The sequence below is a fragment of the Triturus cristatus genome, chromosome 11 (assembly GCF_964204655.1).
Source record: "Triturus cristatus chromosome 11, aTriCri1.1, whole genome shotgun sequence".
Taxonomy (NCBI): Eukaryota; Metazoa; Chordata; class Amphibia; order Caudata; family Salamandridae; genus Triturus; species Triturus cristatus.
The window spans coordinates 188,944,542-188,959,555 of NC_140594.1; the positions used below are offsets into that span (position 1 = coordinate 188,944,542).

Below are 15,014 nucleotides of genomic sequence, written 5' to 3' on the forward strand. Positions count from 1 at the left end.
TAGGATTCCAACACATGTATCATCCTGCAGCATCATTCTAACTCCCCCTACAGGAATGTCATTATTAATAAAAATTAATTCATCATAGTAGTAGTCCACACATAAATATTAAATAAATAATACTATAAAATCATTAAAAAGCTTAGTCTCAAATTACGATTCATACTGTTTACTAATTGATAAGGCAGTTCGCGTGAAGTTAAGCATAGCAATACAAATAGCAGCAGTAGATAATGAGCATAAAAAATGAAAACCCTCTTGATAGGAACAGGGTCTAATATCACGCAAAACAAGTTTGATAAAACGTACCCTAGCAGTCTATTATGGGTGTGGCCGTCAAATCTTGTGTGAGTGGAGCCAGCTGAAATGCTACAAATCTGTAGGGGGGCTATATGCAATTCTGATGTGGCACCCCAGTGCCAAGTGTGTCGGTTCGGATTGAGGTGAGTGCAGTCAGTTACAGCTCCAGACGGTGTTTCTTCGCATTCACTGGGATCCTACTCTCTGACTTTGTCTAGGATCATAGTCCTCTGGCACCTGCAGGCTTGCCCGCCCTGTGGTCCAACACACTGCCAAGCTCATGCCGCCTGAGGGATAATCAGTGCTGCTCATCTCATGGCTTGTGTTGGGGATTTGTCCAGCCCAGACAACCTTCAGTTTTTGTTGCTATGCAGTCCCTGAATACCGACCATGCAGTCGGGCGGCGCATCTCAAAGCAAACCCAGCCTTAGGGATCGTGCTGCACAGCTTGGCGTGGCCCCCCCAGTTTACAACAGCTTCTTTTGGGCGCAGCAAACCCAGGGCTGTCTTCATGGGTAGCTCGCTTCCTCAGGGCGGCAGGGATCGGGTGATGGCAGTTGGCACCCTTTCTGACCCTTCTCAGCAATCGACCTATGAGGTGAGGCTCACTTTAGGTCTTAAGCTGGGCTTCAACATACTCTCTTCGGTTTCCCTGAAGCGTGTGTCGGTTCCCAAACTCGGCCAGGTCGGAAGGCTGTTCAGTGGTGCACCAACTGCTTAAATGAAACATCAGATGTCAGGGCTGCTGGTGGGAAGCTCACTAAGACGCGGCCACCATCTTCAGTGACCAAGCCACACTCTCTGATCTGTTATCTTTGAAACTATACCAATATCAGATATGACATTTGTTTTTTCATAGCCATATCCGTTAATATTGTATTTGCATAATACTCATTATCTTAAGAGTAGCTTCAGGACATACGCTTTCAGTTAAGCAAGTGCACGCTTGAGTCACCACAAGGCAGTATGTTTGGAGCTATAGAAATAAATACATTTTACAAATATAGTTTGACCATGCTGCTTGCCCCAGTTCATTGGTGATTTTCTTTTCCCATTGCACAAAATTGGAGTGGTCTGCTAATGGTTTATGTATTTGACTCTTTAAGAACGAGTCAAGATGAGATGGTTATTGACTGGGATTTCGGTCTAGACTGTAGTAATCTGTACGCCAAGTAAGTAATGTCATTCATTTTCTGCAGTACCATCTGCTGTAGGCTTTGCCTCACTCTTCTCATTTACAGACACAGAAGAAAGAAGGAATGTTGTGAAACTGTTGTTTAGTTTCCCAGGACCTGTTGATGCGTGAACACATACATTCATACCTACGTACATAGATAGATAGAGGCATTCATAGGTTTCTGCTACATTAAAACTCATGTAAATTGATTGGCTATATTGTCCGGAGTAGCGATCTAACAGTCAGTGACATCACAGTGCTGACCCGTTACCCATCCCTCTGCCACTCAGCACCCTTCTATAAACTTCTGGCTCGAATAGGGAAAGGGCAAAGAGTGGAAGCTGCAGTAAGTAAACTGGTCTCTTACTTTAGTTTCTGTATGTTTTTCCACCCTCATGACTCTTGAGACCCAGGGACACCAAGCACAGTGATGGGGTACCATAGGGGAACTCTGAAATAGCAGCTACTACCCCTGACTACTCCTAATTCATGTTCGTATTAATGCTATGGTTAACATTTTCTTAAATTGACAAATACTCTCACAAATTCACAATCATAATTGTGTGTCCTGGTCTACAGTTGAATTTGATCTTCTCTTTCAGCCTGAGTTGGTTGGGTTTGTCATTTGTAACATATTTTAATATTTGCAACCCTCCTGCTGCACGGCTCATGAGAATTGTTAGTGCATTTCTCAAATTTGAATCTGCAGCATTAGAATTAATTGAGATTTGACTTCCATGACTTCAAGTTTTTATAGCAACATTTGACAAAAATGTCAATAACACTAGACATGTTGCTTTGAGACCGTCTGTATTAAAGAGATCATGTGGCTGATTAAAATTCGCTTGGTGGGTTGTTCCAAAGAGCTTTGACTAAACTTAAGATCCCGCCTCCTCCCACTGAGCACCTTGAGATCCTCACGGGTGAGTAATTGCGCTTTATAAGAATCCTGATTGATTGATTGATTGATTGTAAGAGCTGGCAAATGTGGCTATGACACAACTGAAGCACCCTGATTTGAATAGAGTGCACTGTGCATTACATTCAGCATATATTGTTTAATTGAACAAGAGGAAGAACATGTTGAATCTGAATGAAATAGCATACCTGAATAGACTTTGACTCCATGTTTTTCTGTTGAGCACTATTTCCTTTAGTAAACAGCTTAGTACATAGAGTGGGTCTGAGGGTTCCTTGAACATTGCTTTTTGTTGAGTCACATGGTACACAGTCCAGTAGAAGGAGTGTGATATTGTCTTATGAAGGGATCACAGCCATGTTTTTCCTGTTATGAACAGTGCTCAAGTCTAAAGCAAACTAATGTGCTTATTTTTCAGGTGTTGACTGTGACATTGATGTCCCAAAGACCATCCAGATGGTGAGGTCTCAGCGGTCAGGAATGGTTCAAACAGAAGCACAGTACAGATTTATATATATGGCAGTGCAGCACTACATTGAAACACTGCAGCGTAGGATTGATGAAGAACAGGTATGGCACATTAGTCAGTGATGTACAAAGCACACTTTTATAGCTTCTACTTGTAATGGGACTTTTTTTTGGATGAATGGACCACTGATCTATACAAGAATGTAATCATTTATGATTCATTATTACATTGAGCCTATTAGGCAGCGCAAGTTCAGTGTTTGCAAACAACCTGTTGTCAGCTTACCAAGATCTGAGGGTGGGCTTAAAGTATGCTCATTATACACCATTTTGTGGCCTTTTTGTCACTCTGATTTCCTTGGTTCTTATTCAATTACTTACCTTGTCAATCTTGTGGTTGTCCCTCCAATGCTCACTTTTAGGAAACAATTTTTTTCTTTTTGCTGAACCACACCACCAGAGTGCATTTTTTTTTCCAGCTGTCTCCCTTGTGCCCTTCTCTCCCCTACCCTGCTTTATGTTGCTTTTTCTTGGTTATGTGCTTCTCCCCACCACCCATTGTACCTTGTTACTTGCTGTCACCAGTGTCCTAGTGATGTATTCTCCCCCTCTTGTGCTTCTCTCCCACATCCCCTGTGCTGCTTTTCATGTCCCCCTCCTCCCCTAAACCTGTGTCCTTATTTTGCTTTAATTGATATGTTGAAAAAATCTTTTAGTTTTTTTTAATTTACAGATTCAGAAGCCGCCCACCACCTTATATCAGTAAATAAAAAAATGTAAGCAAATGGCACTTGAATCATTCCAATGGCACGCACAGGAGTGTTGATGTGACTTCCATTTTCTTTTGACGATGTTGCCCAGCATTGCCAAAAGCAATTTGCAAAGCAATTAGGTCTAAAATGCGAGACCTATTGGGCTTGACAATGCTTGATTTGTAGAGGCAAATGCTCACCGGAGTAAACATTTTGCCTTAACTGGAGCCTGCAGTATCTGTATACAAAATGTCTCATTCTCTTATTACAATTTATTTTTGGGGCTTAGTTGCCAACATTGCTGAAGATGTGATTCCTAGGTCTGCAGCTGCCCTGTCCTAGACATCCAACATAATCCTACACAGTACCCAACTATCCCGCCTGAAATTAGGACACCGTGCAAGGGGTACTTGCTCTGCATCATCTGAGATTGAAAAGGCTCAGTTGCATGACTGTGGGCCAACAATATTAGTACAAGGGTGGGGCTTGATCTGGAGCTGCCCTGCTTAAAATGGCGTTTGTGTCTCTTCATGATTGAAGTGGTATAGTTGAAAAATGTGGTATATTCTCCTGCTCCTGGGCGAGGTGACTTACAGAGACGTAGTCACTGGAGTCTGTGGATCTTGCCCTCCTGTCCATTTGAGGTCCTTCCGGACCTGTGTGTGATCCCCTCTTGTGACACAAGAGATGCTGAAGGCCCGTCAGGGAGACGTGGCTGGCGCAAGCGCTGGGATTAGTGACAGAGAATACAGCTGTGAGGGTAAGGAACCTTCTCCCTCCCCTGACCTCTCCTCACTTTCATAAAGATTTGCTTTTAAACGTGGCACAAACCCTCCTCTATTTTGTGGGTGGAGATAAAAGGGATGATCACAGAGCTGCTTGCAATATGAGCATAGCCGTAATTCTCCGGGCTGCGTGGACTGCACCCTGGCTGCCATACAAGAAACAAAACTGGTAATAGAAGTTAAAGTAGACAAAGCAGTATTGGATTTAGCCCTTCTGTGCACTATTCAATTGAAATGCTCCAAAAAAGTTGGACAGACCGGTATTGGCAGAACTAAGGGCCTGGAATAGGGGAGACCTCTTTATGATCATGTCTGACTCATGTGAGAGACTGCAGTTTTTAGAATTAAAAACATAAGTAACATCTGTATCATTAATCACCTAGAAATAACTGAAGGTAAAGACGCTGTAATGTTCTTTTTTTTTTTTTTTTGTCCTCATACGCCACTATACAGATCCAGAGCTACTTTGTTTGATCTCTTCAGCCCACAGTTTGTTTACACGAACAGAAAAACTCAGATCTTAATGGCTTGCTCTTTACACAGAACCGCTCGTACTGGACAGTTTTTGCCTTTATATGGATACCGAAGCACTGACACGAGTGATAAAGTAATTCTATGTAAGCGCATAATCATTGGACATGTATAGACCCAAATTCGAGATTATTCAGCCACTCTATGTATGGTGCCCAAAAGGCTGTCTTCTTACGGCTTTTCCTAGATGCTATATCTAGCTTCATTACATACTTGACAGAATTTAACCAATCTAAAAATGTCGGAGCGTTGCTTTTAATCCAGCATTTACATATTTCTCGTCGAGCCATTAAGATGAGAAAAAAACATAATTTGTTATAATCTAGAGATAGATTTGCATAGTTCTCAAAAATTACAAAGAAAATTAAATGGATGCTCACCTGGGTGTCAAATCCAAATATAACTTCCATACCTCTTATCACTGGATCCCAAAATCGATGCAAACTAGGGCAACTTAAAAACATGTGCTCATCATTAGCTTTCTCTTGCCGACATTTCGGGCAGCGCGGAATAGTTCCCTTGGCAAACTTTGAAAGCTTAAAGGGAGACCAGTATACTCTGTGAAGAGAGAAGAGGTGATTCCTTCTTAAGTTTGCAAATGAAACTGTAGAATATAATAAGTCAAAAGATACTTGCCATAATGCTGCTGCATCGGAACCCGGCAAGCACTCGCCCCACAGCTGTGAAGGAAGGGAAAAGGCACCATCCGACAGTTCAATCAGGAGCCAGTAGAGATTAGCCACTTCTCTCTTATTTCGTTGTCTTGTCATTAAAGCAGTCTCTAAATCATTTGTGTAGCCCACATCGATAGCAGTCGCTTGTAACCAGCTTTTTATTTGCAGATATTTAAATCTAGATAACTGGTTATCCGTGATTGAATTGAGATGTTCCCAGGATAACAATGAGCCATCAGGGATAAGCTTCACCCAGCTATGTATCCCAGCTTCTTTAAGCGGTAATACTAATGCATCCTTAGTTCAGTCAGGAGAACCTGGTGTGTCCCAAATAGGTGCCATAGCAGAATAGTAACTAATTTTTAGAAGCTTCCTGATTTTAAAGCAGGTGTGTGCTAAGTCTTTTAATGATTTCAGCCGAAACTTCTTAAAAAAACGTGGATCACCAAATTTATATATATAAGCATTTTCCGCTCCTTTTAAACTTTGCAGCATTTCCCTATACATATGCCCTATATCTGAACTGTTGGGCTCCGACAGAAGCATTTTACCGGCTTTAATCAAGAAAATCCATGCATAGAAAATTTAATCCGGAGCACACAATCCTCCCTTATTCTTTTTTTTCCCAAAGTTTTTTCCAGGAGATCCTTATACCCTTGGAGGCCCATATGAAAGAATTATTTTTTGCCTGAATTTTCCTCAACATTTTTTCATTAAAGACTAATGGTATATCTTGGAATAAAAATATCATTTTTGGTAAGAGCATCATTTTCACTAAATTAATCCTTCCAATTAAAGATAAAGGTAAGTATGACCAGCTTTTCATAGAGTCTACTAATTCCTTATCTACTTTGCGAAGGTTAATCTCAGGTATCTCATTAATGTCCTGTGCAATTTTAATCCCTAAATATATTATCTCTTTTTTTCAACAAATGAGGACCAGCATTTAAATTCCAGGCCATACATTCAGTTTTAGAATGGTTAATCTCGTAACCTGATATTCTGCCAAATTGATGAGCTAGATTGTATATAATAGGAATAGTTTTCACCAGATTGGAAGTGTATACCATAATATCATCAGCATAAGGAGCTACTTTTTTTTTTCCAATTACCACAACTAAAAGGAAGAATGTCTCCATGTCTCCTGATCCTTTCAACGAAAGGCTCTATATAAAGATTAAAAAGCAATGGAGAGAGGGGGCAGCCTTGCCTAGTTCCTCTTTGAACTGGGATGTCAGGGGAAAGGTTACCATTTATAAGTGTCTTCACTGAGGGGGCTAAATATATAGATGAAATTACTCTACAAAATTTCTCCCCTAAATTACATTTACCCAGTACTTGACCTAAGTAAAGCCAATTGACCCGGTCAAATGCTTTAGTTGCATCCAGTGTAATAATTGCCAAAGGTGTTTTATACAGTGTGGCCATGTCTATCGCGCCTATCAAATTATAGGTAAGATCTTGAATACCTCTCCCTTTCACAAAACCCTTCTGATCCTGATGAATCAGATCCTTCATAACCCCGTTCAGTCTCTCCGCTAAAATCTTTACAAATATTTTATAATCTAGGTTGAGCAGGGAGATTGGTCTATATGAATCACATTGGTTTGGTGATTTAGACGGTTTTAAAATCAAGGCAAATGTCGCTTCGTCCCATGAGGGAGGCATTCTCCCACCCTTATCAAAGATGAACGAGAAGAGTTTATCCAGAACTGGGACCAGAACCTCAGCTAATGATTTATAGAGCTCAGCCGGTAAACCATCCGGGCCAGCTGCTTTGCCTTTCTTCCCTGCATCAATTGTTTTTCTAATTTCGAGCTGACCGATGGTATTATTTAAATTTTTAGAGGTTTCTGCACTGATTTTTTTCAAAGGGAAACAATCAAGCCAGGATCGTATTGCTTCTTCCTGAGGATTCAGATCTTCTCTATACACCTTTTGAAAATGCTTTACAAAGGCTTCTTCAATTTCCGCCGGAGCTTGACAAAGTTGTCCCGTTAAATTGCAGACTACCTCTCCTATATTGCTTCTAGCTAAATCCTGTTTTGTTTTCCAAGCTAGAAGCTTGCCACAACCGTCCCCATATTCGAAGTGGGCCAGTTTGCTAGCCTCCCATCTCTTCTGTAACCTAGCATCCAAAACCACTGCTAGATCCACTTTAAGGGATGATAATTTATCAATAGTGATCGCTTCTGTTCGGTCCCCTTGATCTAGAAGTTCAAGCTCCAGTTTTTTTATATTTTCCTCTATCTCTTCTAGCTCTAATTTATATTTCTTTTGTCTGTCAAACTGGATGGAGGTGATACATCCTCTTAAAAATGCCTTATAGGCATCCCAGACAGTTTCTATGGACGTACTAGCGATGTTGACTTCAAAATATTTCTTCGTTTCTTCTAGCAAGCTTGCTATAACCTTATCTTCTGCTAAAATCGATCTATCCAGCGTACATCTTTTGTGTTTTACATTATTTTGGAGTTTCAATATTAATAAAACCGCAGCATGATCCGAAAGATGACCTGGTTGATGTTCTATTTCTGATACTAGCGCCCTAAGTGTTGTGCTAATTAAGAAAAAATCTAGCCTTGATCTATGACCATGTTTTTTATTATGAAAAGTATATCCTTTCCTATTTCCTTTTCTCTCCCTCCAAATGTCCGTCCAACCTAATTGTTTCATTGTGTTTTTCAAAAAGGATCTCATTTTACAATTCAACATCGTTCTGCTATTCAAAGATCTATCCAATATAGGGTCAAGAACTAGATTAAAATCTCCTGCCAGAATTAAAGGGTCTTGATATAATAAAAGTTCAGCACATAAAGCATTTAAAGGAGTTGGATCATCCAAATTAGGTCCGTAATAACCAGCTATCGTAAATTTGTGAGTATGAAATCTTACTCTTGCTATAGCCCATCTACCCATATTATCAGTTATAGAGCCTTCAAACGATATTGCCGGATTTTTTTTTATAAGTATGGCTACCCCCTTCGTTGTATTCTGTTGAGAGGTACAAATAACCTCTTTAATCCAGGTTTTAGCTTTACACCAACTCCTCATCTCTTCCTCATTTAGATGTGTCTCTTGAAGGATAAAAATTTGTTCGGGCGGTCTCTTAAATATTGGAATATCCTCTCACTCCTATGCTGTACTCTGAGCCCGTTTAAATTCCATGACAGAATCTTCAAATCTGATGTATGGTTAACTATGGGCTGTATCATTGCTTATATGGTGTAAAAAGTACTTTATTTATTTTAAGCTCTAATTGGCGTTTGGGACATATTTTTATTTGGTTTTTTCCCCATGCTCCCCACCTACTGTGCTCCCCCATCCCCACCCTCTTCCTATGAAAGTGCTCCCCTGGAGAACCCCCACTAATTCCCTTATGGCCCTACCCTGGCCTTTGAGGCTCCCCACATGTCAGTCGGAGTGAAAGAGAGATAAACCTAAATATGAATATAACGTTTACTAAGACTAGCTCCTAAAAAATGTTGCCACTATTTGCTTATCAAAGGACTCCTATTAACTCCTTAGATAATAGGAAATACGAGATACAAACATGAAAGAGTATATCCGCCCCTCTTTAGCCGATAGCACCACCTTTTTGTGAGATAATATCTTGAAGAAAGGTCTCCGCCTCCTCTACTCGTCTAATAACATGCATTTTATTATTGTACATTACTTTCAATGTAGCTGGGAATTTAAGTTGTACTGACGCTCCTTGTTGTTTAAAAGGGTCTAGTAGTTTTCCCAGCTCCCATTGTTTAGATGCCGTTATTGACGAGACATCAGACCGACTCTGAAACGAGAACCCTTCTGCACTCAACCTATTTATTTTTAGGGCTTTGTTCAATATTTCATCTTTTATATTGTATGTCAGAAAGTGAATCAAAATTTTCTGTGGTCTGGACTTGTTCGGAGTTAATCTATAGGGGTCCCTGTGAACCCTTTGAATATCTGCGAGAAGAACTTGTTCTGAGTACTCGATGTTTATAGTCTGCTTAATTAGCTTGACCACATAATCTTTGATGTTGGCACCCTCGACCCCTTCGGGTATCTTAAGCAGTCGGAGATTATTCCTCCGTTGAGCATTTTCGATGGATTCTAACTTGTCCTGAATACCAATATCACGCTCCTTCAGAGTAGTAAGATCCTTTGCATTATCATCCGTTCTAAAAGTTAACTCAGCCACTGTCGTCTCCAGTGCAGCAGTTCTTGCAGTTAACATATCAAACTTGTCTTCCATTTTCTCGCGAAAGACTTTTATCTCCGCCTGGTTATTTTCAGATATCTGAAACCTGTTTCTCATCTCATAGGTCAAAGCCTGTAAAAGGTCAAAAGCAGTTCGATGCGGGAGCAGAGAAGAGGATTTTACCGGTTCATCTAAGTTTTGAGATTCATCTTGCTCTGAGGCTACTTGGGAGACAGAGAGAGAAGGCTCAACTGTTGGTAGATTCAATTCTAGGTCAGGATTGTATACATCTACCATTACAGAACCTCCTTGGTCATTCTCTGTTGGAAGGTCTGCTAATAGTTGGAATTTATTAGGGCTCAAGATACCCTCCGAATACTGAGGCTGAACATCGGATTTCTCCAAACCATTAGAATTACTGAAGCTGTTAATGCTGGTTGCAGACATATTATCCGATGGTTTTAATGTCAGTATATTAGGTACCGACTTAAAATAATTTTTTAGGGATGGTATCAAATTGAGTTTTCTCTCATGGTCTTGAGTTAGCTCCCTCTTTTTTCCTTTAGCTTTTATTTTTGCCGGACCTTTTAAACCCTGAGATATGACAACATTACTAATCGGAGCATTCAAATTTTCCACGGGCTCTAGAATTGACTTCCCTTTTACACTTCTTAAGGGGGTATCGAGGCGGGGCATTAATAGCACTAACCGGTATAGTTTGAGCACTATTTCCTAAGCTTAATCCACCCTTATGTGAGTCTGTAACACTTACTTCAGTTCTTGCAATGTTCTTAGAAAACTGGCCTACCTGTTACTGTTGCCCCACAACATTGGACATTATTATTTCCTATTTAATGGACCGGATCGACAGTACCCCTTACGGACTGGCCTTCAATCACATCGATACAAAATAATGGATAAGGAAAACAGGAAGTCCAGAGTGCCCTCTCAGTCTGATGCTGGCTGATCAGACAGGAGCAGTTGCAGCTGCAGAAGCTCTTGGGGAATACAGATAGTCCATGAAAGCAAGTAGCTCGAGTGGCGAAGAGTCTTGACATGAAAATAACACCGGCGATCTGTCTCTTGCCAAAAGAATGGGACCTGCAGTTACTCGCATGACCTTAAGCTTTGTCATCTCGTGAAGATGAACATGTAGATGATATGTGTGCCTCATAGCGATTTTTAATGAATGTCATGATCAATAAAGTCTTCTTCAGGAGGTGTTAAGTCATCATTACAAGTAGCTGAGCTACATTGGTTCTTTTAATCATATCTGATTACATTTATATGGATGACAGGAGACAATGCATAGGATATGTAACAAGACAACACACGTCACGTTGTTATATATTGCCTATTGTATGAGAGTGGTTATGTGAAGTGTTAGTATCTAAGGAAAGAAATCGTAATATGAAATCACCACTTGGCACTCTAGCCATGTAACAGCCCGCTTGATACTGGAATCATCTGTTGGCTACCAGTGTGAGGAATGAATGTCTCTGCTCTCTGACAAAAGTTTGATTGTAACTTGATTTATAGTTCACCAAGTTAACACTGGGCTAGGTAGGTTGTTAGGGAGGAGTTGGTGGAATGGAGCACAGCAGTATTACGGTTGCATCACAAAGATGGGACTACAGCCATAGAACTGTATGTGAAGAAAATGAGTAGCGCACTGCAGCATTGGGAACATCCCTTGCATCCTGCAGTGCCGACCTTACATCGTTGTATTGGAACAATGAAACACATCTATTTATAGCAGTGCCTTTGCGTAGGAAGAGACAACAAGACTGATAACCCCCACAAATGTTCTGATTATGATGATACCCATATGTCAGGAATATGCCAGTGGCTACCGAACAATTGAAAGAAATTGCTTTTGATTGGATCTCAGAGTGTGAAACTATGTTAGATGGAGGGGCAAAGTATTTGCCACTAGTTTTTTCATCTATGCCTGTGTTGATTTGATATGGGAAAAACTAGGGGTCCCACTAGAGGTACTCCAGGTCACAGTAGATTCAGATGGAAAGAGTTCCATTGTGAAAGTTAATGTTAAATGGTGATATTGGTATGTGCTTATCCTCCAAATATTTAGTCTGGTTTCTTACTGCAAACAGTGATATGTTGTTTATTTGATGTTGGGAACACCGCATAGTATGTGGCAGAGACTATTATTGTATTATTGACATGAGGCTTGATAGGCAGTAGCCACCACTGCATGCTACATTGTCAATACATGAGTGGCTGACAGATTAGAATATCTTTGCTTTGTAGAGAGAAAAACTCTTGGAGACCAGAGAATGTTCCTATCTGATAGAGACATCTAGCCTCAGATTCCCTACCTTTGACCTTCCAGCCGTTAGGCTGGATCTGGAAGATTTTTCTCAGCAGTACTCCTTCTCTCTGGTAGGTGGCGTCGGTCGACTCTGCATGACGTCGTTGTGTTCGTCGTGACGTCCGCATCGTCAATATAACCGCCACTCCAGCGCGCTGGCATCAGTTCTTTTCTTTATGCGCCAGCCAGAACCGATCCGTTGAAGAGAGGTACCCCCTGTCTATTTTCGACAGACTTTTTTCAACCCTTTTGTCGACTCATGTGGTGCCTGTCACCACACCAGGTCAGTCACAGATCCCGAATTTAGTTTGTCTGGTGCATGGAGCATGACCATGATGCAAAGTCGTGCTCCGACTGCCGGGCCCTGGCGCCAAAGGCTTTGAGGGAGAAGTCCCTAAAGCTACTTGTGACCCTGCGTCTGGCACTACAGAGGTCACCTCGTATGTCTCATCCTGGTCCAGGTCTCGGTAAAGAGAGAAGGTCCCAGCACCGCTCCAGTGAATCGAAGTCCTCTTCATCAAAGTCGTTGAAGTCAGGTAAGAGGCACCACAAAAGTACAAGAAGTCGAAGCGGTCTTCGATTTCGCCCCGCCATCTCGCGACGTGGCGGAGGAACCTCTGCATTTAAGGTCCTGCTCCGCGGAGCGGGTGCTTGGGTTGGATCCGCATTTCCCTGCCTTTCTGGGTCCGGAGTGACCCCTGCCCAGCTGAAAGAGTTCTGTGACACAATGTACGCTATATCTGGGCGGCCTGACCCTGGCAGCGTGCCTTCGGGCCCGAAGACTCGGGGGATGGAGGGGCCCCCGTGGTTTCCACCCTTGCGGCTCTGGCCCCGACACCAATGCCTCTGATTAGACCCTTTCCTGGGTCCTGACCGGCACCGGTCGCATCTCGCAAGAGATCTTCCTCAGGGTGATATCCGTCGCTTGCGCCCACTGGCAGCCCCCTCCCCGATACTCATTCCCAACACCACAGAGCCGGTTGGGCATCCCCCAAAGCCAAGACCGGTGCCAGCAGAGCTGTACGGTTCTATGCAGTTCACTCTGCCCTATTCTGAAGGGTTAGCGATGGAGCAAGAGGATTGGGAGGGGAGCAGGATCCCTTAGAAATCCTGCACCAACAAGATGTGGACTTGTATGAGGAGTTGGGTGATTCCAGGGGGTTGGACACCTCCCCAGACTCTGGCATGCTTTCTCCTCCTACCTTGGCTACGGAGGAGGGAACATCACTTGCCAAGGTGGTGCGTAGGGCTGCAGAGGTCCTGGAGCTGCAGCTTTCTACTGTGGCAGTCAATACTAATGTCTTGACAGAGGTCCTACAGCCTGTGGTCTCCAGCTCGAAACCCCTACTGCCGTTTAATGAGGCCTTAACAGATGCCCTTCTGGGTACCTGGTCCAAACCAAGCACATGGGCTCCTGTGAATAGGACGATCGCCCGCCGCCATCGCCCTGCACCGGGCGATCCACTTTTCCTCACCATCCACCCCACAAAGGTTGGTGGTTCAGGCTTCCAATTCCCGTGGTGTGATCCCTTCCTCACCGCACCCTCAAATAGGGAATCCAAGAGACCAGAGAGTATCAAAGGATTTTTGAATTTTTTTTTCTTCCGCCAGGCTAGCATTGCGGTTGGTCAGCACAGCATGCCTTTTGGTATGCTATTCCCATTCGATATGGGACACAGTTGCGCAAGTGCTGCCCAGTGTCTCGGAGGAGGACCGGGCTCTACTCTCCCAAGCTATGTCAGACAGGAGAGACACAGCTAGGTTTGCCACCAGATGTGGCTTGGATTCAATGGACTCGCGGGGCAGAACTATTTCCACGATGGTGGCCGTTCGTCGCCACACCTAACCTCATGAACATGCCCTTTGATGGCTCCTGCCTTTTTTGAGACAAAGCGGATACTGCCCTTGAGCGTTTCAAAGACTCGCAGGCCACGACCAAGTCATTTGGCCTCACCACCTAGGGCCTAATCCGCTCTTCGCTTCTTTCGTGGCTACGAAAGGGGCTATCAACCGTGCCAACACTACTCCGGCCAACAGGCCTCGCAAGTTCAACAACATCTGCGGGCCGTGGATGCGGATCACCCTGGCCCTGAGGGTCGGGAAGCCAGTCGAGCCAAGCCACAATCCCCTCCTCCTCTGCAAAACCTTCCTAGTCCGATCCCCTAGGATCACTCTCAGCTGGTCGGTGGCCGAGTACGCCATCATCTCCACAACTGGCAAAATAGTCCAAAGGGGCTATTCTCTCCCCTTGAAGACTACCCCTCCATCTATGCCTCCAGTGTACGATCTGCTGACGGAGGCCTTTGTCCTATCCTATCCTATCCTATCCTAGACCTCAGAGCCTAATTACTTCCTCAAGAAGGAGAAGTTCAAGATGCTCACCCTAGCTCATGTCCTATCCTCCCTGGACCCGAAGACTGGGTGGTAGCGCTGGACTAGCAGGATGCCTATTTTCATATCTCCATCCTGCCTGCCCATTGTCGCTACCTGCAGTTTATGGTGGGGCACAAGCACTTTCAATTTGCAGTGCTTTCCATCGACTTCACCAGCGCCCCTCGGGTGGTCATAAAGGTGATGGTGGTGGTCGCAGCTCATCTGGGGAGATCAGGGGTTCCAGTCTTCCCCTATCTCGACGACAGGTTGTTGAAGGTGGGCTCGCCCCAAGCAGTTGTGTCCCACCTCCATACTGCGGTGAACCTCCTGCATTCACTGGGGTTCACAATCAACGTGCCGAAGTCACACCTGAACCCCTCTTAAACGCTCCCTTCCATTGGACATGGTGCAGTTTCGAGTATATCCTCCCAAACAGCGAGTCCAGAATATTCAGGCTATGATACTGATGTTTCAGCCTTTGTCCTGGCTTTAGGTGAGAATGACTCTGAGGCTGTTG

The 15,014-nt window shown here is 43.3% G+C and overlaps 1 protein-coding gene across 2 annotated transcripts in view; it reads left to right on the forward strand.

The window, feature by feature from the left end:
- Positions 1-15,014, forward strand: part of PTPN11 (protein tyrosine phosphatase non-receptor type 11) — a 663,532-nt gene that overhangs the window by 485,167 nt on the left and 163,351 nt on the right. For both annotated transcript variants that reach the window (XM_085636151.1, XM_085636152.1), the window contains exon 13: positions 2,815-2,966. In XM_085636151.1, the coding sequence (XP_085492277.1) occupies positions 2,815-2,966 (152 nt within the window). The remainder of the gene's footprint in view (positions 1-2,814; positions 2,967-15,014) is intronic.